At 43.3% G+C, this 23,646-nt stretch overlaps 1 protein-coding gene across 2 annotated transcripts in view; it reads left to right on the top strand.

Annotated features, from left to right (window-relative positions):
* drd2b (dopamine receptor D2b) overlaps positions 1 to 23,646 on the top strand; it is a 47,813-nt gene that overhangs the window by 14,045 nt on the left and 10,122 nt on the right. Inside the window, exon 2 of one of the 2 annotated variants that reach the window (XM_063202654.1) lies at positions 22,791 to 23,120. In XM_063202654.1, coding sequence (XP_063058724.1) covers positions 22,827 to 23,120 — 294 coding nt within the window. In that variant the 5' untranslated portion in view covers positions 22,791 to 22,826. Of the gene's footprint in view, positions 1 to 22,745; positions 23,121 to 23,646 lie in introns of those variants that run through there. The other variant, XM_063202655.1, reaches the window with a different exon arrangement.

Raw genomic sequence — 23,646 nt, 5'->3', positions numbered from 1 at the left:
ATCGCGCGTAAGCCCCGTTTACTCACGGGCTTGAGTAAGCTCGGAGGCGCTGTTGCGCGCTTTTTTTTACTTAAGCGGGTGGGAGAATTCCGCCCTTAGCGCATTTTGGCGTTTTTTGAGAACCTTTTGGGCGGGATTTGATCATACACATCTGGCAACACTGTTCGCTATCTCATTACAAGCGTTGGCCAGTGATGTCTCAGGAGCGTTGCTGCTGTCAAGACTGAGCCTAGTGACAAAAGGCTGTGGGGATGTTAGGATGGTCACAGAATAGTGCTACTACTACTGTACCTGTAGTCAAAGGGGTTAGTTGAAGGCAGCTGGACTTCTTATTGAAGCTTGAAGATATTTCATGTCTTCCACGTAGAGATTTCTTCAGTTCTCAGTGGAAGAGACAACGCGTCTTCAATCCTCAAAAAGAAGTCCAGCGAGCTCACTACAACTAAACTCCTGTGATAAACATGACCTTGGATGAAGGAGAGCTTTCCCAGGCTGCACTACTACAGTATGTACCTGCACACTGGCTTAGTATTTACTCATTAAATGTCATTGACACTATCAGCCAAGCTTTCAATGTACAGTATCTTTCTTGACAGGAGTGCCCTCTAAAAGGCAAATTAGCCATTTCCGTCTAAATTAACCAGTCAGCGAGGGTGACCAACTGGCAGTGTTGCCACATTTGTCTGATCAAAACCTGCCCAAAAGGTTCTCAAAAACTGCCAAAATGTGCTAAATTCCGCCCAATTTCAACAAATTACATTGATTTCTATGGACACAAAACTGCTTAAAAAAACGCCAAATGAACCATTTATGCAGTTTTTACCTGCAGACGGTCATCCCAAGTAGCCCAATTGGGCAGGCATCCACCCAATCTGGCAGCACTGCCAACTGGTTAAGCAATAAATTATCATTAGAGCCGTTCACGATCGATTAGGGATAATGCTCACAGCTGCTGATAGTATCTTGCTCGCCTTGGAATCTACAGCCCTAACCGTATCGGTCGCTTCTGTGATTAAAAGAGTTGCCACAAGCAGCTATTGCAGTGTTCCTTGTGGAAGGCAAGTTGAACAGGTTAGGACTCTGCATGAATGTATCGTATCTAGTGCCATTAAAAGCACATTAAAAAGATCTACATCATTCACACAGCAAACAGAGTGGTGATATAAAATGGTTGCTTATTGATACCATGACAACGTTCTACTGTACAGACCATTACCTGGAGGGTTTGTGTGTGTACTTCCTTCCAGTATCCAGCTGTTACTGTGATGGATAATACTGAAATGACCTTACAAACCCCTGAAACCTTATCGTGCTTTTTTTTAAACGAATGTAGAACAGGGATGTCCTAGTCATCCCCAGGGGTTCCAGGAAGAGAGAAAGAGAAAAAAGAGGGGGAAAAGAGAGGGGGGGGGGGGGAGAGCTTAATTTAGGCCCATTTTGAAATAGACACAGTAAAGGACAAATCCTACAGGCCGTTGGGGACATGTCATACAGGGACTCGCTTCTGGGAAGTTTTGTGGAAACACTTTAGAATATTCTATGTCAGTCAGGATCACTTCAGTCAACGGGCGGAAGTGTTTCAGTGTCCATTTGCAGTGTCGGTGTGTGAGCTATATTTGGCAACCCCCCACCCTACTTTCCCAATGCATTCATAACACCAAGGCAGGGCAAGCTGCAGCTGAACCATCCCCCCTCACCGGAGACAGAGCAGAGCAGAGCCGAGCAGGCATCAATGGCCTCAAAGATGACATTGATTAAAACAGACACGGCATAAAGAGAGCTGGACTGAAGGTGGGTTACGACACCTCTTTCAGTGCAGGAGGCAAGGAAAGGTCAGGCTGAAGCGCAGACGATCGAGGCACACAGACTGATGATCACTCTTGCCCATTTCTGGGCACAGCAGTCAATCAACAGAGCCAGCCCCTGGCTGGAGATCAGATGACGACTGTATGGCCTTATGGCCTTGAATCTGTGTCCTACATGAACTATTATTATTACGTAAGGATGGATGATACCACTTTTTTTGAAAACCGACATGAGTATGAGTACATACATTTCTTTACTTGCCGATTCAGAGAAGGGCTTGACATTAACTTTTTGCTCACTTCTTGCTCACAGGCCACAGTAGGTAGTGGTTTTCCAGAGTCACTACCATTCATTTTACCAGCCACAGCTTTGTTGTCAGTATTTTTAGACATATTTTCTTTAACATACTAGATATAATAGTGTGTTAAATGAAACCACTCTACCTACAGTATATCAGACAAATAATCTGAATGATCTTTCTTTTTCTCTAAATATCACACAAGGTGCAAAAACAGGATATATGCTACTGACAAAGTATGTCATACCCTAAAATAAGTGACCTGCCACAGTGACTAGTGAGACTGAAACTGTTACTACTAGCCACGGCCAAGTTTTACCCATTTTTGGCTGGTTGGCAGGTGCCACTGTCAAGCCCTGCTGTGTACCGATACTTTTTTTCCCGCACATAAAATGAAAATAATACAAAGCGTTATTTTTTCCACCTGTGATATTTGTTATTCTGTCCATTTCTATTACATGTTAGTACATGAATGAGGCAGCGTTTTTCCACATCCTGCTTTCAAGTAAATGGAACGTGATGAGTTCTTGCATTGTTTCGACTAGTAGCAGTATCTGTGCCTGGTATCAGTAAGAATTTGACGAGTATGAATGTAATGTGTGAGTATCAGGGCCAATATCGATATCAGTATGGGTGTGCTGGGCAGGGACGACCACCCACTGTCCAGCTTGTTCACGAACAGTGGTAGGAGCCAAAGGTTCCTCCTTCCTAGGTGCTCCATCGAAAGATTTCGACGATCTTTTATCCCTGCAGCAATCAAACTTTTTAACAACAACTGCTGATTGGGTTTTATTGGTTTTATGTGTTTTTATATGTTGTGGTGACTCTTAATGTGTTTTATGATGAACTGTTTATTGTTTCTTATTTCCTATTCATTGTTTGCTCTTATTTATTATATGTTTGTCTATGCGTCTGGAATGTGCTGTGAGGATGACCAGGTGGCATTCAATTTTCCCTTTGGGGATTAATACAGTCTCATCAGCCTTTGCCGCAAATCTCAAAACATAGATGGAAACATGGAAATCTATTACTCAGGTTTTTAGAGCAATGTTAAATGAAGTCTTTGGTTGCTTGCAACTAAGTTAGTGCGTCTGGTAGGGAAAAGACACACTCTCAAATACAAATTAAATTGGTTTTTTTTTCATGGGATAGTGTGACAAACACACCCGTTTTGCCCGAAGCCATGTTCAGCGTCTTGGTTAAGGCCGAAAAATGTGGCTGTCATGCTATCATTGTAAGATTTTGGTTTTGAGAGTGCAGCATTCTGCACTGCATTCTGGGAGATCACATTGTTTAAGGAAATTACACAATATTCTAGGCCTATATTGTGTGAGATCGATGCCTGTGAAATTCCTTCAATACAATAATCATCATTCTGCAACAACTGTTTTCTGGCTTACCATAGATCAATTTTACTTACCTTGGACCAGTTGTAGCCCATTGCTGCTCCCTCAGCAGTGTGAGCTCTGGGGCTTGTTTTTAGGCAGATATTCCCAGATGAAGAGTTCAGTTCAGGTCCTTTGCTAAATATATTTATTAGATTTCAGATGGGACCTTGACATTTTTCTTTCCAAAACATCAACTTTATTTTTGTACGAGGTACGTAGAACATCCTTTGTGGATTCTGGGGTCAAGGTCTGGTTGCATAACTCATGCTCCCTTGAGATCCAATTCATGGACATGGCTTGACATTTTCCACTCAAAGTCTGATAGTGTTATTCAATTAGTGTAAGTCAGTGTCTGGCCAACAAAACAGCAAAACAGGCACAAAAAGCACAAGACACTGTCGCCACTGGTTTTCACAAATTGCATATTTGCATCAGGGCTGGACTGGTAATCTGGTAGTGGTAAAATAATAATTGAAATGTATTCATGCATTGATCCTGCAGCCGACTATTTAATCGAATTATATATCGTGTGACATTCTTAAGTATCGAAAAGAATCGAATCGCTGACCCCTGTCTAATGCCCTAGCTCCATAGCTCCATAGAAGTAGAAAAGTAATTGGAAAAAATGTAATCGTATCGTATCGTAGGGAATTCTTAAGTATTGAAAATAATTGAATCCCTGCTTTAAGAGATAAACGCTGTATCGTATCGTCATGGAGGCTGTGATTTACACTCCATATAGTCTGTCTTACAAGGCATGTTCCTGGTGGGTCGGCAGTCCTCAGTTTTGTTGTTTTGGTTGGTTGTGTTTTTTTTTCTTTAAGACCGGTCAGCCATTTAGTTGGGGCAGCACATTGGTCCATCGTTAATGTAGAGCCAATGTCCTGCCCCATCTAAATGGACAATGGACTGAGCCAACCATAATACTGTCGAAAAACATGTTGTGTCTTTACATTAGAACCATGTTCGGTTCTAGGCTTCATAAATATTCATGAAGGTTGACGGGAGTTTTACGGAGCATGTCTGGAACGCATTTACATTACAAGGTTCTTCACCTGGGCCGTAGGTGGAGTGTACAGCCGCTGGGAGTGGCTGCGAGAGTGCAGAGTAGGCCTATATCCATGTCTTTCACACCATGGTTAATAACACGAGCAAAAGAGTCCTCATCAAAGCAATAACAGTTACTCATTATTTGCAGTCAAATGGCAAGGCAAGTCGTCTTGTGAATTGTAGGCTATAGGATATTTAGGTTGGACAGTAGATTTTGTAACTGTAGCCTATTCCCTCTGTCTGTCTAGCTGAAGTGCAAAACTTGCAAACCAAGAAGAAAATTATTAGCCAGACGTCCCATCTTCCAAAAACTACTTTCGGGGAGATGCTGGTAACACTTTACTTGACGCCGTTGTCATAAGCATGTCATTACAGTGTCATAATAGTGTCATGAAACTGTCATAGATAAGTCATAAACATTATGTCCATGTCTAAGCATTTCATGACTGTTGGCCTTAAGTGACATTCGGTTATGGCAAAAACAACCTTGGGTTGTCTCTATGCCATAACCGAATGTCACTTAAGGCCAACAGTCATGAAATGTTTATGACATGGACATAATGTTTATGACATGTGCATAACTGTGCTGTGACACTGTTATGACACTGTAATGACATGCTTATGACACCGGCGGCGTCAAGTAAAATCTAATGAAAGTACCAAGCTCCTCTTGTCTGCATGTTCTTACTTGCATGACAATATTTGCATTTGTCGCACAGATTTTTTCCCTTCTGTGGCAACGTATAACATCCGTCCTTACAGAGCGAGCAATCCCTGTGCAAACTACTTCTAGTCCCTTGCAATTTTTATGCTCTGTTGCGATAGCTATTAAAATCAGCTTTTAAGAAGGACGTGACACATTGAGGGTCGCGAATAAGGAAGCGACCTGTATGGAAACCCAAACTGTTTATGAACAAAGTAATTCATTATTGTACTGCATTACTTTTTGCTGTAATGCAGTAATGTAAGGCATTACAGGGCAAAAATCTGTAATATTTAAGTTACTTAGTTACAATGCAAAATAACTTAGGTTACAATGCATTACAATGACCTGGATTTTAGTGGTACTCACACAGTGTGGTGGGTCAGAAAGACGCTATTCCTGAACCTGGTAGTTTTTAGTTAGCCTGGTTCCTACCAGACCTCCGTGTGTGTGCTCTGGAGCCCCCTGGTGGCACTCCAAACACACACATCGGTCTGGGAGCATGTGGCAGGATTCAATTTCTGGACTCAAAAAATAATGCCGAGCATTTCTCACTTCAATATCACTGGCAGCTCACATTGAGGAGTCACAGAACATATTATAGACTATATTTACGCATTAGAGATCAACAGAAAATGGTTTTGAAAGAATTTGTTGATATTAAAGCAATAAATGCTGCGATTATTTTTTTGACTGTAGAAATGGAATCCTGCTACATGCTCCCAGACCTAGTAATGGAGCTCACAAAGCTGTGCGGAACTACAGGTCGGGCAAGAGCTAGGCAAGTTTTTAGTCTGCATGCTGACAAAAACACCTCCTAGATAGAAGGTGAAAAAGTCATGACTCATGAGCTTGATTTACACTGTAATAAATTGCCAGATCCATATTTAGTTCTACAGTTCTTTTGGCGAAAGTAACTAAATTAATCCAAAAGTAGTGTAATGCCTAACATTTTAAATATAGTAATATTGTAGTGTAAGGGATTATTAAGGGAAAAGACAGTAATATGTAATCAGTAATGCATTACAGTTTTTGAGTAACTTGCCCAACACTGGTTGCTAATTCATTCAGTCACGTTGAACCAAGAAGCAAGCTGTAGCCTACGGGAGACCCAACATATGAAAATCAATGTGCAATGAAACAGAATGAATTAAATGCATGTGAACTTTTATTAGCCTCATAGGTGTGCATTATGAAGATGGTGCATGTTTATATTTCTGTCAAAACGTCGTCTCACAAGGAGGCTTGGAACTTCCGAAATGGGCTTCATGGAAATAGCCAACATATAATAGGCTATTTGGCTTAAAAGGTCAATAATGCCATCCACACAAAAAGCACAATTCCTTGACTGCTCATTCCTTGGCCGAGAACTCGAGTCCCTTTTCAAGAACATAATTGCTTGACCAATTTCCGATTGTCTAGCATACTTGTAAAAACTGGCTGTAGAAAAGCCATGGTGATTTTCAAAGTGCGTAGGTGGGTAATTTAGATGTTTGCACATGACAGACAATCAATTACAGAGAGGGGAACATGTCACAGTTGGAACAAGGCTCACATGCTTCGGAACCACGTCTGAATCCTAAGATTCCAAAATCTCTGCGGTTGGAACTGAGATAAAAAAAGACAAAAGACTGAGTAAAGACAAAAAAAAGTGAAGCCACACCTCAGTGGAACGTGGTTCTGTTCGAACCAGGTTAATGGGTAAACACCTATGGGCGTTTATGTGGTGGGCTGGTGTACGCCTACGCTGGTCTACTTGTGTGCCATCTGTTTGGTTTGAACTCAAAGAAGAACATTTATGCCTCTTTTCCACTGCCGGTTTTCTGGTAGGCCTACAGCTCAATACAGCGCGACTCGGCTGCCACTTTTTGCTATTTGATTGAGCTGTGCCGTGCCGAATTGAAAAGCAAAAAGTGGCGGCCGAGTCACACTGTGTCAAGCTGTAGGCCTACCAGATAACCGGCAGTGGAAAAGAGGCATTTTAGAGCAGTGTAATGACTTGCTTTGCCATGCCATGCACGCCATTGTTGCTCTGTTCCCTTCTCATTGAAAAGTTAGTCAATAGCATTTTATAAACCAATCTGGGAAATCGAATGAGTTGGTCAGAAATCACCCTGGGTTTTTGAAAAGGGCCATTAGGCGTAAAGATTACCTCCAAATAAATCAAGCATTATCATTATTTTACTATTCTCATGTGGATGAATAATGATGATTTATAATTCAAAAAACAGAAGTTTTGTTTTATCTATTAGGGAACTTGATTCGAAAACCTGATGGTATTTCAGGGCATTTTGTGTACAGTATACTGGAGAAACTTACTACTGTGGAACTTCTAGTCACAGTATATAATCGACCGATTAAAAAATACTTGGAATGTCTGCATTGGGTCCACCACCAAAAGAGAGGGAAGGAAGTGTTTCAAATGGCTCAGGGTGCTTCCTCTCTTCCCTTCCACTGTCGAGGAACATCTCTGGTTGTTGGGAGAGACGTGTGTCGGAATAAGCTACCCCTCGAGCTAATACCAAGCCTTTACAACGCACTACAGTAGCGCCCCTAGGGGGTTAGGGTTAGGGATTGGGCTGTGGTAACAGACCGGCGGTAGCTCATCTCGACAAAGCAGCCGATCTCGACTCAACAAGCGCTGGAAAGTGCAGAGCTTTAATGAGCCCATCTGAGGCTTGTTACAGGTCTCCTCTGGAAGAGCTCTGGTGAAGACAGACACTCCGGGCAGCCAGGGTCCCCTGTGGGGACTTCCAGGGGCCTTCCACGCGAGAGATCGCTCCGGCAGACGGATCAATGCCATCATGCGAGTGTGGCATAACCGCAGCCACATCACAGCCCTTCTAACTTAATATAGGTCCGGCCGACTGGCTAGCTGGCTGTTTGGCTGGCTGGCTGGTTGGCTGGCTGGCTGGTTGGCCAGCTTTAGGTACTCCAGCCCAGTGGAGAGGAGACTCTTATCTGCAAGCTCACCGTGGAAGAGAGAGAGAGGCATGACCTTTATCTGATTTTATGGATGAAACAGAAACACACTGAAACCAGATAATTACTTTTCCCTGGGAAAGTAATTGGTTGATTAAAGTCAAAAGCCCGACCGTTGGTCCTTTCCTCGAGGGTGGGAGGTAAAAACCCTTGGCTTTTAATGGGTTCAGATATAAAAACGTATTAGTTTTTTTTAATCTGCTGTTTTGAATTTCAAACACCTATCTCTGAACTTTTCTTAATCCCTTTCAACAGCACTGAAGATATTTTCCCCACTTGAAATTACAGCATTTTTCATATGCAGATTAAGTACCTTTAAGGTACAAGAGTACAACATACGTATCCAGTGTGTTTGATTTTTCATTAATGGATTAAATTTGCAAGGAAATTGTTTAAGTTGATTTTATGTTAGGGGCTGTTAATATTAATCTTAATGTAATGTAATGTTAATATAATCTTATTTTTCAAGGAGATGGATTCTTGTGCATTGTGCAAGTCAACTTGATGTGAATAACGCAAGCAGTGGCTTGGCTTCACTGTCTAAACAAAACCCATATGCATGAGTCTTCTGTTGATGCTGGTGATTAGCTCTTCCAGTGAATGACCTTAGCCTGGGTTTGTCAATAACACTACGCTTACACTATGTAGTTATTCTGCCTTTGTGTCCAGTGGGTAGGGTTCTGTCTCTTAAAAAGCCACTAACCTTGGCCATAATTGCACATTTTGTCTTTTTTTTAAAAGAGTGCAGTGACTCACATGACAGTCAACAGATATTACAGATGGATGGTCTCCCATTAGAGACTAGTTTGCATGCAGCTTCTTCCCGACGTAATCTAAATGCTGGACATTTTATGCCCAGTAATAAATCACTTTAGCACTCTTCGATTAAACTTAAATTCCCTTGTTGGCATGCCACACATACAAATTTCCTTATTTTTTTTCTCTCTCTGTCCTGAAATTATGCGGCTGAGTGCTAAATTCTAATATTTAAGGGTTCACATCTTACCGCAGCTGTTTCTCAGAGCATAAGGGTTTAACTACTTACTGTCATTCTCTGCTTGCATATGCGGAAATATACCAGTAAGTGTGATGAATGCTCACACACTATGGGTGAATAGGCCATTAAAAAAAGGTCCCTTGGGCAACCTTTATCTCTACTCTTGATACCAGAATTACCATAACAGAATCTTGCATCTTGCAATCTTGCCATATAGCACCCACATCGTGGCAATTTCTAAGGCACTTGGCTAACACTTTACTTGACGCCGCTGACATACGTATGACATAACAGTGTCATAACATTGTCATAATGCGGTCATGCATGTGTCATAAACATGATGGCAATGTCATAAACATTTTACTTTGTCATTAAGTGAAATTCAGTTATGGTAAAGACAGGCCTAACAATGTTTTCATTACCATGAAACGTTTATGACATTGACATTATGTGTATGACTCTTTCATGACTGTGTCATGACACTGTTTTCTGATTATTATGACACTGTTATGTCATTCGTATGACGCCGGCGTCAAGTAAAGCATCACCGGCCCTTGTCCTGCACTGGGTGTTTAGTTTACAGTAAATATCTTTTACAGTAACATTTTGCCATGTGGCCGGTGAGCGACTCGGCAGTGATGGCCAGGGGAGTAAGTTAATGCCAAGAACATGGCTCAGTAGTACTCCAGGTTACGTTAGCTTTGAGGTAACGCTAAATTATCTAATAGTGGACCCTGGCGTCCTCACGTTCTTACCCAAATGACACAGGTGGGCTATCTATCAGCAGATTCACCACTTCCTGTAGGTTAATTTATCACTTAACCGTGCTTTAGGAACACCCCCCAGATATCATAATGCAGGTGTTTTTTTAATTTACTGTAGGCACTGTATGAGATTTCAGGCATGGTGATGTTTGCCAACGTTTGCCATTAGGGTGCCATCATGCAAAGATTACATTTGACTGAGTCTTGGCTTTATCAAATGTTTTTTTTTCCCGAGCTACGTACATTTGTAGACAGTGCAGCAAAAGGTCACGTTTCATGTTGCTCAAAATAAATCTACAGAAGAAGTTCAGAAGTTGTCTGAAAGTTGTGTCCGAGTCAAGCATAAACACAAAACAAGAAACACAACAAACAAAAAAACTGCCTTTAAGTCCGGATCACGAAATCCCACCTCCCTCTCTCCCTCCCTCCCTCCCTCTTTTTACTGGTTCTGTGTTCAGCAGGCACTCCCCACCAGCTGAACAAGGCAGCCGTTGGCCACTCACACAACTGGTCCATTTCTTTCACAGTAAAAATGCAGAGTTAATCCAACATTTAGAGATTACTCTGCGACCAAAATACACTCGAGAACATGTTGAATAAGCTAAGTGTTGATTTTTTTTATTGTGTTCTTTTTTTTCTTCCTCTTTTTGAGCAGGCCCTCCTCCTTGCCTTGCCTTCCCTTGCCCGTCCCCTCTGGCCTAGCCCATTTTCAGGCCCTTATGTAACGGCATTATGCAAATCGTAGAGTGGCCCGTGGATGCACAGTGGCTGTAGCGGCAGCAGCAGCAGACGTGGGCGATCTTCATCTTCAGAGGAGCTGCCTGCTAGACTGGAGTTCTAGCTACTAGTCACAGGGGCTTAGGCTTCACGGCCTTGACGGAAGATGGGTCACTTTTTTATGGATGATGATGCTGACGCTCAGAGTCGAGTTGAACTCGTTTTCTTTTTTTGGTGGACAGGAAGTGATGCAGAGAGAGAGAGAGATGGGTTTGGATTGGGAAATGACTGCAGGCCAGACCTGAACCCAAACCAGCATCCCCATGGGCATGCAAACCCACTTATGGATGGGGTGCATCAGCACACTGCACTCCCCCCCCCTTTTCTTCTCCCGTGTTCTCATCTTGTCTTCATCTGTGGGACCTCTCCTCTTCCTCCTCTACCTCTGTAGGAGGTTTTTCTTAATTGTCTGTTGACAGCGAGGACTTGCCGCTTTTGGAGTAGGTTGTAATTACGGCCAGGATTGGGAAATAAATGAAGTGATGCTAGGAAAGGGAAAATAAGGAGGTGTTTTATGCTTGTGTGTGTGTGTGTGTGTGTGTGTGTGTGTGTGTGTGTGTGTGTGTGTGTGTGTGTGTGTGTGTGTGTGTGTGTGTGTGTGTGGAAGAGGAGGGGTGTGTGTGTGTGTGTGTGTGTGTGTGTGCATGAGTGTCCGTCTGTGTGTGTCCGTGCATGCTTGTGCATTTCTTTGTTTTTAAGTGTGTGTGTATGTGTGTACTAATGTATTTGTGTGTGTGTGTGTGTGTTTGTGTGTGTGTGTGTATAGGCTTGCGTGTGTGTGTATCCGTAGTGTAGCTTTTCGATTATCTTGCGGGAGAAGCGAGGCAGCTGAGGTTTGGGGGTAAAATTGCCTGGAGTAAATCGCTTGTGTTTTCTCTACCCTTGACCCGAAATGGCAAACCATGCATTCATGCCTTCATTGTGGTCTGAAAAGCAAACACTAGTTGGAGATAAGCAGGAAGCGCTCTCTCTCTCTCTCTCAGAATTCATCTCATTCTCTCTCACTCCCCTCTCGCAACCCTTCTCTCTCCACCTCTCTCTCTCTCTCTCTGTCTCTCTCTCTCTCTCTCTCTCTCTCTCTCTCTCTCTCTCTCTCTCTCTCTCTCTCTCTCTCTCTCTCTCTCTCTCTCTCTCTCCCCCAGCCCATAGGTCAGTGTCCAAGCAAAGGCTAGGCAGGGTGAGAGAGGTGGCAATTGAGGCCAAACAGCAAGTGGCTGGAAGCCATAATCATCCATTCTACCCTGAAGCAGCACGGAGCAAATATGTGACGTTATGCTACAATGTTAACCTTTGTTAGTAGGTCAAATGTTGCATCATTTAGAGTAGCCTAAGCAATCTCCATTTGAATTGCATTTTTATTGTTGTTGTTGCTGTTTATCGTTTTATTGAATCAATATGTGATTAAATAGGAGGTTATGGGTTGTGTAGGTAGGACTTAACAACTAAACTATTAAAATCAGTCATGCACGACATAAAGTAATAGCTGAATAGCTGTAGTAACATTGTTTAAGATGGGCGTGAAATTGGAGTACATTAATTAGGTAGAGGACAGACCCGTTGGCATCTCTGTCACGGCTAAGAGCTTAACTATGTACCCAAGTGAAGGGTCCTCTTTAGTGACAGTCGTGACGATGTTATTTAAATACTTAATCAGAGACTCTGTAAGGGCATATTCACACCATGCTGTTTGTACAGTACCATTGCTGAGTACACGTCATCTCAAAAGTCTGGTTCCATCCAGCGTGAGGTGAACTCCGGTATGGTTCTGTTGAACTCAGGCATGGTATGCATAAAGAGTTTATTGAAGATGTGCCTTAGCACAGTCAATATAGCGAAGACTGGAATTTTCACAATTTCCGGCTTTGGGGAGACATGTTAGAAGTATTTAAAAACATGTTTTTTACTTTGTTCTACCTCGGGTGGAGGTAGGCCTATCTCAACTTCAGAGGGCGTTGTTTCCTGTACTGTTATTACTTATATTTAACAACCAAGCAAATCATAAAGATTTTTTTTGTTATGATAATAACACACCCGGGTCGCATTTTACGTTGGCATTGCAGAGTTTACAATAATGCTTTAGGAGGTACGTTTCTTTATCAGACCAGACTGTTATCCTGCCTGGGTGCAGTTTGATAACACAGTGAGATTGTAGACACAATAGATACAGCCATTCTCCACTATGGCACTAGTGAGCGAAAGGGATAAGCGTGCCTCAGGACAGTTAGTATGGCGAAGTCACATTTTTTTTCAATTTTTGGGATGGGCAAGAATCAAAAAAAAAAAACATTAATACTTATTGATGAATAAAATAGTTTCCATTTCCAGTTTCCAAGCTATCCATTTCATAAAGTGGACATTAGAGATACAGCGAGAGTGCAAAGTAGGGACTAGACACAACCATTATCCAGTATGGGATGAGTGATTGAAAGGGATATGAGTGCTCAGCTTCCAGAATAAAAATTGATTTAATGTAGGGTACAAGAACTATCACTAGGTCAGGGGTAATACATACCTAGTGTGAATACACCCTTTTAGTCTGTCTTTGCCAACCTCTAATGTGCTGTAAGAACATCATTCAGCCTCCGGGTGCATTCTCAAGGCACATCGGCAGATTACAAACCACTTATTCTAAATCCACCGCATATTGTGTGGAGCATTTCAAAGCTATCCATTCTATCTTGCAGGGTAAAGAAGATTTGATCTTAGCTGCATTCAAGTGCTCTCTCCATACACTTTAGACACAGCTCTGATTTCTCTCATGGTATAGATCCATACAGTAGATGGATGTTATTGCCAGCCGAGGAGCTGCACATGTGACATCTTCATGTTTACGGTCGTACTGTATGTGTGATGGGCTGCATCTGTGACGATCAGATGATCATATGATGGTTCACATACATACAGTGCTGTGCCACAGTCTGTGATTGGGGTCATATTGCTTCCCTGCAATCCTTCCTCCTGCGGCATGTGGTGGTAGACACCTCTCAGATGAAACAGTGACAAACATGCCATTTTGTTGTGCTGTAGGAAGTTAACATCTTCAGTTGCGCACAGCTGCTACATGCCACTATGTCAGTCCGTCCTGCAGTCTGTCCGTCAAACTCTGGCTTGCTTTTTGGAAGTTTTACATTACTGTAAGGGCTGTGGATCACATGAAATAATCAAAGTACTAGCCTACGGTGTATTTTTATTGAGAATACTACTATGTATTTGTGTTATTGAAATAAATACTGAACTGGAGACACATCAGTTGAAAGCAATCGGATATCATATAGCATTCTCTTTCACTTAAGAAAACAGGTTTTAAAGTCTTCTAATACCAACGGCAAATGATTGCCATAAAACCCCAAGTTTAACAGCATCCATGCCTGAGTCTGATCCACAATAAACACTTTAGTTGGTCAGTTCAATGTTCAGTTGTGATTAGATGTTGTCCTGCCCTTGTCCTCCGTGCACATTAAACCGCCCATAAACTAGAGGTTACGTCTGTGGTGACAGTCGTTAGATCACTTGTGGCAGGCTAATACTCATGAACCTCACACAAGTAATTGTTGCTTGGGGAAGAAGGACAGAAGGGTGAAAATGGTGGCAAAGCTGGACACTGAAAAGACATACTGAAGGTCCACAACACTGATCAATGCTCTCAGATGTTTACATCAATGCTCTCAGATGTTTAATGGCACGCCTGGACCTGTACACCACCATCTTCTTCTGGTCTTGCTCCGCCTTCCCTGCCCCTCTCCCATTGGTCAATACACCACATTCACAGTACTGACTAACCGGGGGAACAAAATGAACCCCTCGTTATCCCAGCTGCAGAAAGCTACAAAGGTTCAGTAGTACTGGCAATTTCTCACCACCCATAAAGTATTGGATTATATTGTTCTTTAGAACGCAGTCACTGGTGGCTCTGTTTGTGGGGAAACAGGCAGAGCTCTAAATTAACCCTAGCCAACCAGCCAAATGCTGGTGAAATTTCTTTTTGGCTGGTAGAAAAGATCAATTTACTGGCCACATTTACCCATGAGTGAGTGTGTATTTGGGTAGTGAGATTAGCAACTGCTTGCCATTTTGGCTGGTGATGAAAAAAGTTAATTTAGGGCCCTGGAAACAGGCATCTGGGGGCAACTTAATTTGCTGTCCTAACATACGCACATACTGTGCTGATGCTTTACCGTTTGGCATTTCAGGAGGATGTTCATGAAAGCAGTGGCAGTAAACTCACATAACGATAGAAGTGATTCAACTCCCTTGCTCCTATACACACCTCCTGTGTCATCAACTCAGCAGGAAGGCCAGTTGCCCAAAGAAACTGCAATCCCTCAACACAAGGCATGCTGCTCCTTTGAAGTGTCTGCCATTTGTAACACCCTGCTGCCATGAGGGAGATACCTTGGTAAATCAGTCGGTTTCACTTCATTTCACTGTGAATAATATGAGCAGTAAGCACGCAACCCAGGACCCTCACCACCTGTTAGGTGGAAGCTTTTTTTGAATGAACTTTGCAACCATTGGGCGCTGCGGCCAACCAATCACACCTCTGTTGTTTGTCAGAAGGACTGGCTGAGACAAGAGGCTTCGGAGCAGCATTGAAGCAAACACCTGGAGACATTAAACAGCCAGCCAGACACTAAAGTGCGTATCACAGTTCACACTACCCTGCCCCTTCCTGCAGGGACGGAGCTATATAGGGAGGCGAGCGGGGCTCTTGCCCCTGGGCCCAGGGCCCTCTCGTATTGGTGGTGGGGGCCCCTATATCTGGACCTTGGCAGACAATATGGGTGTTTTGCCCCTGGGGCCCTGTGGTCCATGGTTCCGCCACTGCTTCCCTGCCTGCTGAGCTGAGCTGGGCCTCGTCTGTGGCGTATCCATCTAGGACACCAGAGGTTGTGGCCGTGGCGGCCTCTCCAAGTGACTGATGTCGTTACTTCATCCCGCTGACGGGCCGAGTGGCGTTGGCATTTGCTCGGCAGTGGCGTGGAGGCGGATAATGATGTTGGGCAGCCGCAGCCCAGTCAGAACCCCAGCAGCTGTGTCCCCTGAGTCCCAAGACACCAGCTCCTCGGCCAGGTGAACTGGCGCTCTCTCTCTGTCTTGTTCTCTCTCTCTCTCTCTCTCTCTCTCTCTCTCTCTCTCTCTCTCTCTCTCTCTCTCTCTCTCTCTATCCTCCACCTCTCTGTCTTTCACTTGCCAACCTCTATCTGTTAATCTATTTTTCTTTCTTTCTCTCTCTCTCTCAATCCCCCACCTCTCTGTTTTTCACTTGCCATCCAACCCCTATCTGTTGATCTATTTCTCTCACCCTCTCCCTTTCTATCACTCTGCATCTCTCTCCCCCTCGTCCTCTTCTCTCTCTCTTGCGCTCTGTCTCTATCGTTGTATGCCTGGCTGGACAAATGAAAGCAGACAGAGCAGGGGCGTCAACAGGGCAAAGCCAGATCTCAGACCCTTCAGGCATTGCTAGCAGAATAAAAATGTGGAATGCTCGCTCTCTCTCTCTCTCTCTCTCTCTCTCTCTCTCTCTCTCTCTCTCTGGTGGGAGAGAGAAAGAGATATGAAGACAGGAGAATGAGAGGGAGCTTGAGAGTTCTATTAGTAAGCTATCAAATGGAGTTAACCCTAAGGTCTCATGTCACGGTTGGAATTGCGGTTTATAAGCCAGGTGAATTGGTACCTTGAGCCATCACATGGGCTGTTTCACAGTTTCTCAGATAGACATTGGGACTGAAGGAGTCCCACACAGTGTTGCCTTTGGGAGGATTTCTTAAACTCCTTAGACTCCTGTTATAAATGAGATGTTACAAGAATGATAATGAGGGCCAAGTTGTAATGTCTTACAAAGGCTCTATGTAACTTCATATCATCGTAGTGTAGTACTATGGTAGTCAAGTCTTTTCAATGACTATTACAGCAGTCCACTAAGCCCCATGTAGCAACTTTGAATATTTTTCAGCCGGTTCGTAGCTGCCAGTTGGTTTCAAGACATCTCCTGTCCATACTGTTGTTAAAATGTGTGTGTAACATTGTAATGTTTGAGACTTTCCATTGAGCTTTTGACAAGATGACAGCTTTTGCAAGTGTGATTTGCTGCCTACAGACAGTGGAAGAAGTTAAGATTCCTCATTTGTCTTTTAATGAGTCATTAATGCTTCAATTGACTTGATAGGATGATTACTGTAATTAACTCAAATGTCCTAAGCTTTGAAATCTAAATATATATGTATGTAATAAACTCTTTTTATTTCTCTGAAGAGTTTTCCTCCAGTTAGCAGGTCCTTGTGAGGTGGGGTCAATGGGGTCAGTAATTAATCGAGATCGTTTTGTACTTTTAATTAAGCTTAGAGTGTGCTGTCACTCCTGCTTTTATCTAATTAAATAACCATAGCTTGATGCTGTGAATCATGCATGTCTAGAAAAATAGAAATTGTATCACAAATGCTTTCAGCACACCTCTTCATTACATCAAAGCTTACAGTAAGTAATATCATTTTCATAGGCAAGTCCAGGCAGATATTAAAATTATTCAAGATTCAACATATAGACGTTAGCCTGGTTCACACCAGACGTTGTGTGTGTAGCTTCGGCGCCCCCTGGCGGAGCAGAGCTACACACACTACCGTCTGGTACACAGCCATAGAGCACGCTCCGTCTCCAACCAGAAAATAGGCTGAGAATTTATTGCTTCAAAATCAATGGTAACTCACATTGAGGAGTCACAAGACAGATTAGAGACTATATTGACTCTTTAAAGATAAACAGGAAGGTTTTTGAAGGAATTTGTTGGTGAGGAGGCCGTGCCGAAGCAATAAATTCTCAGCCTATTTTCTGGTTGGAGACGGAGCGTGCTCTATGGCTGTGTACCAGATGGTAGTGTGTGTAGCTCTGCTCCGCCAGGGGGGGCCGAAGCTACACATACACCGTCTGGTGTGAACCAGGCTATATAGACGTGGGGTCCTCTGGAATTATCTTTACTGGCATTTACCAATGGCAGGGTTGAGTCTTGGGGGCCCCTACAGTGTGCAGTTTTGATGGGCCCTAGAAAATTGCCTAGTCTGTCTATTGGTAAAACAGGCTCTGGTGGATATAGTATGGGGCAGGGCTATTCAAATGGCGGCCCTGGGGCCAGATGCGGCCCTTCGACGGCAAGGCTCTGGCCCCCCACAAGCCCCTTGAAATACAGAATCATTTTTTTGGAGATAAAAGTACGGGTTCTGTATCGAGCTGAAACGGGACACGGGACGTTAAAATGCTGGAAATTACATATAAGAAATGCTAAACTTTCTGGGGGAGGACCCCCAGAGCCCCCAACTCAATGACGTGTCCTGTATTTTTTTCATTGACAGTCGGCAACCATAATACATACGTATAGTTTGGCCCCTTTACTGGAAGGCATTTGAAAAACTGGCCCTCGTTGACATTTAATTGAATACCCCTGGTATAGGGTATAGTAGTTGATATCATTGTCATGAATATTCCAGTGCACTGATTGGTGTGGTGTATACTGCATGTATCCTCATAATAAGCACCTTTCCACCAGTGGAACACTAATAGTAATAGTAACTGATATGAGCCTGGCGTGGCCAACCAGGGTTCGATTCCCGACCCGGGTCCTTTGCCGATCCCTCCCCATCTCTCTCCACATTCGCTTCCAGTCCTCCTCTCAAGTCATCATTATCATCAATAAAGTCGTAAAAGACAAAAAAAAACGTACATTTAAAAAATACATTAAAAAATAACTAGTAATAGTTGTTGAGGACTTAACCACCACACTACTACAGCACATAGAACCTGACATAATACTGTTCATTACAACTTGGTCATTGTCATTCTGTTATCATCAAATTTTAAAAGGTCTTAAGAGTTTAACCCTGCCCATTGATGCAAACCCCTATTGTGTAAGTGAGCGCGAGTGGCGTACATTGGTTGGCCTATAACCATGCTACCATTTTGTATCATTTCAGGCTGTTGTTGCGTATTATTCTCCAGGTCTTGGCAGAAAATATATTTTTTTTATCATAACTGAATACATACTGTATTTTGTTCTACATGACAGATGTGTAGCGGATGTACAACAGACAAAGCGGCTCAATGGTCATTGTTCAGTTCACGAACGCGATCAATGGGAGCTCTGCTAGGACCGTACAGGAGCTGCACTTGTGAGCTATACAGGCCGTTGGCATTCTTATCCTCCTCCGCTGTGCTGTTAGTCGCTGGCATGTTTTTTTCCTCTTTATCTTTTTTCCCATTCTTTCAGAGTGCATTCTCGAATTAATTGCTTCATGGCCGGTGTCGATGGCATAGCTATTCTCTCTTCCTTTGTGCAAGTGAACCCAGGTCCCTTGAACCAGTCTGTTATGAAAGAGGGAGAGCTTCATTAGAGTTCGAAAGGCTCTGTTCTCCTGCAACAGATTTTTCAGTGTGCTGCTGTATCTGTTTCAGATATTCTCATGTCCATGAGTAACGAATTAATGCAAATGCCTCGGGAAAAAAACGAAAGGTCAATGTGTGGACCACCCTGAATAAGTGCGGTAAAATGGGCTCCAAGGACGTTCTTTAGGGTTCCTCCCTTAACGCTATCCTCTCCCAGTTACTTTATCATCATTTACTTGTTACCTGAGGGGCCACATAAACCACATAAATATTATTCCGGATGTGAAATTACCCGTTGCAATAGATTAGCGACCTTCTGAGAAGAGGTCTCGGTGGACTTAACGTGCCTTCATTAAGACTAACACAAGTGCCACAGACTACACTGTGCCGTGAGTCGCCCATGAATTCTCTAGATAATTGCTACCTGGCCGGGGTTGAAATCACCTATTTTCCTCCCGTCAATTGCCCGCAAGGCTCCAGCTCTTTTGGGCCAATATCCTCAGCCATTATTTCCCCAAGGGCGTGGGAGGGGCGGATGGGTTGTCCTCTGGCATACAAATCCACTTAACATCACATTCAGATCACATTTCTGTAGGAATCAACGTCACTCATGAAAAGACCTCGCCAGCTTTACTCATCCTTACCATAACCACACCTGTAATGAATACAATCAGTACACACAGACTTTACCATCAGGACACACAGCCTTTATCCTTCCTCCTCCTTCTTAAGTTTCAAATAATGACTGCCAGCGCAGACTTTTTGTACATTCTTGTATGTGGTTGTGTGGTGCAGTAATAGACTTATTATTGACTGGATCCCGCTAAAGCCTATTTGAGCGCTCAGAACTTGGGATGGGTGTTGGCAGGGGCTGACAAATGGCATCTCATGGGCTGTCTGTCCAAATGGCAACATGTGGATAATGGGCTTAGAGCTAGACTGACTGAGTCTAACACACTTTCCATCTTGTGCTTTGCGTTTTAGTATGGGGATGACAAAAGAGCCATGGGCTGCAAAGTTTACACGACAGGAAAAATATACAGTATTTTTGTCAGGGCATACTGAGAGGCTGAATTTTTGTATTCAAATCAGTCTGACTAAACCGGCTTATGCACTCTAGTCTGTTCCTTTTTGCCAGGGAAATCTTGCACCAATCACAAAAAAACACTCTACAGAATATGTTCTAAATAGGTGCTGAGTTGTTGCAACTTTGGGTACTAGTGAGGCATTTGACAGATCTCCCTTGATCCAACTTTGTGAGAATTTTGTGTCTTTGACAGACTAATCTGTGTGTGTCTGCTTGAGCTACGAGCATTTGTGAGAGAGCCAGGGCAGTTACACAGGCTGCTTTGCTTCGCAGGGGGCATTACCTTGCCTAACCTTTTGTCTTCTAATGCCTTATCTTGCCAAAAGATGAAAAGGCCTCTTAACTTCACTTGCACCTTTGCAAAATGCCACCTAAAGGTTACCACGTAGCAAGGCCATCATGATAATATTACTGTTCTGTCTCACAATTTAAGAAATATGTTGTGATTTAAATAGCGTCTCTCAATGTTCTCTCAATACAAATAAATGATGTAAATGGATGTCTTGTGCTGTCGTGCTTCTGCTGATGTGGTGTTGGTGCCTACTGAGCACACACCTTCAATGTTACAAAGAAAACAAATGTCATGGTGAAGATTGTCAACATTTTTTTTATCCTTCCTCAATGACTCATCCCCATGGGTGAGCTCCAATATGTGACCTTCCGTCCTCCACTTGTGCTTGTGGCTTCATACCAGAAAGTAAAATGTTGTGATGACATCACTGACAACAGCATTATATTTCAATATCTCGCAAGAGCTCAATTGTTAAGTTATTTTCTCATTTGCAAACTGGATGGTGAATGAAGAATAGTCCCTCAAAAATTGTTGTGACTAGGTTGACAGCAGGGAAACTTAATTGTTTTCTCCACGGAGGCGGGGCATCAGCAAAATGTGAGGCCACAAGCACAAGTGGAGGACTCAAGTTCGCATATTGGAACGCACTCCATGTCTTGGGTGTTTGGAAAGTCATTCTGCAGGACAATGGCGGTCGATAGAGAACAAGCAACATCATCCCCAGCAAAATGAGTCAATTTAAATGCTCAATACATTCATTTATGAAATTCAAAGGAGAAATTACCTGGCTAAATCCCATTCAATTTAGGTGCGGGGTGTCCAGCCTATCAGGGATGACGCTGCGATAATGGCAGTATTGGCTCGTCTTCAGTCAATGACAATGATGTGCTCCTGCAGTGCAGCCACAGGCTTTCCTGCAATGAGCATCCTTGGTGGTAACTGTATTATTCGGTCTGATGCCCACAGCTACTCACATTTTTAGCCACTTACGCAGATTAATTTCTTGATTTGTCCAACTGGTGAAATAATTGTGTCATTGCCATGATGCCATCATCATCACCATCGCTGTTACTATTAAGCTTATTTTCCACTTTTGTCACTTTCCATATCTCTCAGGCTGCATCTTAGGCATTTGGTGGAGTGCAATCCCAAATTCTGTGGAATTAATACCATTGGTGGTGGTAACACCAATTTTACATCTAACCTCAATCTCATCTTGTCTTTGTTGTGATTTGTGTGTTTTCCCTCTTTTGTCAGTTTCTATCTCTGTCAGGCCACAGCTCATGTATTTCTGAAAATTGATTTGACTTCTAGACCTAATCTGAACATCATCACCATCACCACTACCACCACCACCACCATCATCATCATAAGCAGCAGCAGCAGCAGCAGCAGCAGCAGCAGCAGCAGCAGCAGTACTACCACCACCACCACCATCATCATCACCGTCACCATCATCATCATCATCATCTTCACCATCATTGTGACTTCTCTGCCTCATCTTCTTTCCTCCGCCTCTTTTTGTCAGTTTCTATATCTGTCTGTATCGCTGTCTCATCGATTTCCTCATTGAGTATAGACCCAATCTCATCATCATCTTCATCATCATCGTGGCCATCATCGTCATTCTGATTCTTCTTCTCTTTTCCTTTCTTTTTTTGTCCGTCTCTATCTCTGGCTGGCCATCGCTCATGGATTTCCTCACAGAGTTTGGACCCAATCTCATCATCTTCGTTCATCTTCATCATCATCCTCATCACCATCATCATTCTCATCTTTGTCATCATCACTCCATTATTTTCTTTTTTTCAGTTTCTATCTCTGGCTGGTCATTGCTCATGGATTTCCTCACAGTGTATAATATTTCTACTCATGACAACAGGAAATCTAACAATATTTTACGTAATTACTGTAAAGTGTGAAATATATGTGACACGGTTGAAAAAAAAAATTAAAACAAACCATTTGAGGATCCACTTTTGGGGGGAAAGAAAGTGGTAGATGGTATTTGGTAAGTGGTAGACGGTAGTTGTGTATTGAGTTGTGATTAACGGTTTGATGGGCCACATAATGTTTTTCACATTTCAAAGTAGGCCCTGGTATTCTGAAGTTTAGAAAGGGCTGCTATAGACCAAAAAGTCCTCATCATCATCATCATCATCATCAGCAGCAGCATCACAGAGTTTAGATCCAGTCTGATGATGATGATGATGATGATGATCATTGATGATGATCATCATTCTAACCTCTTCTCCTTCTGTTCTCTCTGTTGTCAGTTTCTATATCTCTATCTATATGTCAGGCCGCAGCTCATGGATTTCCTCACGGAGTATGCCTACAACGACACCAACGACACCTACTACTATGACGCCGCTAACGGGACGTCGAACAACGGCACGGCATGGGAGCCCCGGCATCCCTACAACTACTACGCCATGCTGCTCATGCTGCTCATCTTCGTCATCGTCTTCGGCAACATCCTGGTGTGCATGGCCGTGTCCAGGGAGAAGGCTCTGCAGACCACCACCAACTACCTGATCGTCAGCCTGGCCGTGGCGGACCTGCTGGTGGCCACGCTGGTCATGCCCTGGGTGGTCTATCTGGAGGTGGGTGTTGGTGAGATTGGTGCACACACACAGACACACAGAGGTATGTGCGCACGCGCAAACACACACGCACATATGCACACGCAAGCACGGATACACACGTGCACAGAACACATGTACGCACACACATGCACATACACACATATACATACGTGTATACTGTACATATACATATATGTACGTACATGCACACGCACACACACACACACACACACACACACACACACACACACACACACACACACACACACACACACACACACACACACACACACACAGTGACTGGGTGGTCTATCTGGAGGTGGGTAATATCACAGACAGACAGATAGACAGACATACAGACACAAACACAAACACGCACACACACACGCAGTGGCAGTGTGCCCAGGGTGGTCTATCTTGAGGTAGATACTATCACGCATACTACTGGCAGAGAAACAGAAAGACAGACATACATACACACACGCGGGCATGCACACACACACACACACACACACACACACACACACACACACACACACACACA

The sequence above is a fragment of the Engraulis encrasicolus genome, chromosome 7 (assembly GCF_034702125.1).
Source record: "Engraulis encrasicolus isolate BLACKSEA-1 chromosome 7, IST_EnEncr_1.0, whole genome shotgun sequence".
In the NCBI taxonomy this organism is placed as follows: Eukaryota; Metazoa; Chordata; class Actinopteri; order Clupeiformes; family Engraulidae; genus Engraulis; species Engraulis encrasicolus.
The sequence above is the reverse complement of the archived record's forward strand: the minus strand, read 5'-3'. Positions and strand labels throughout refer to the sequence as shown.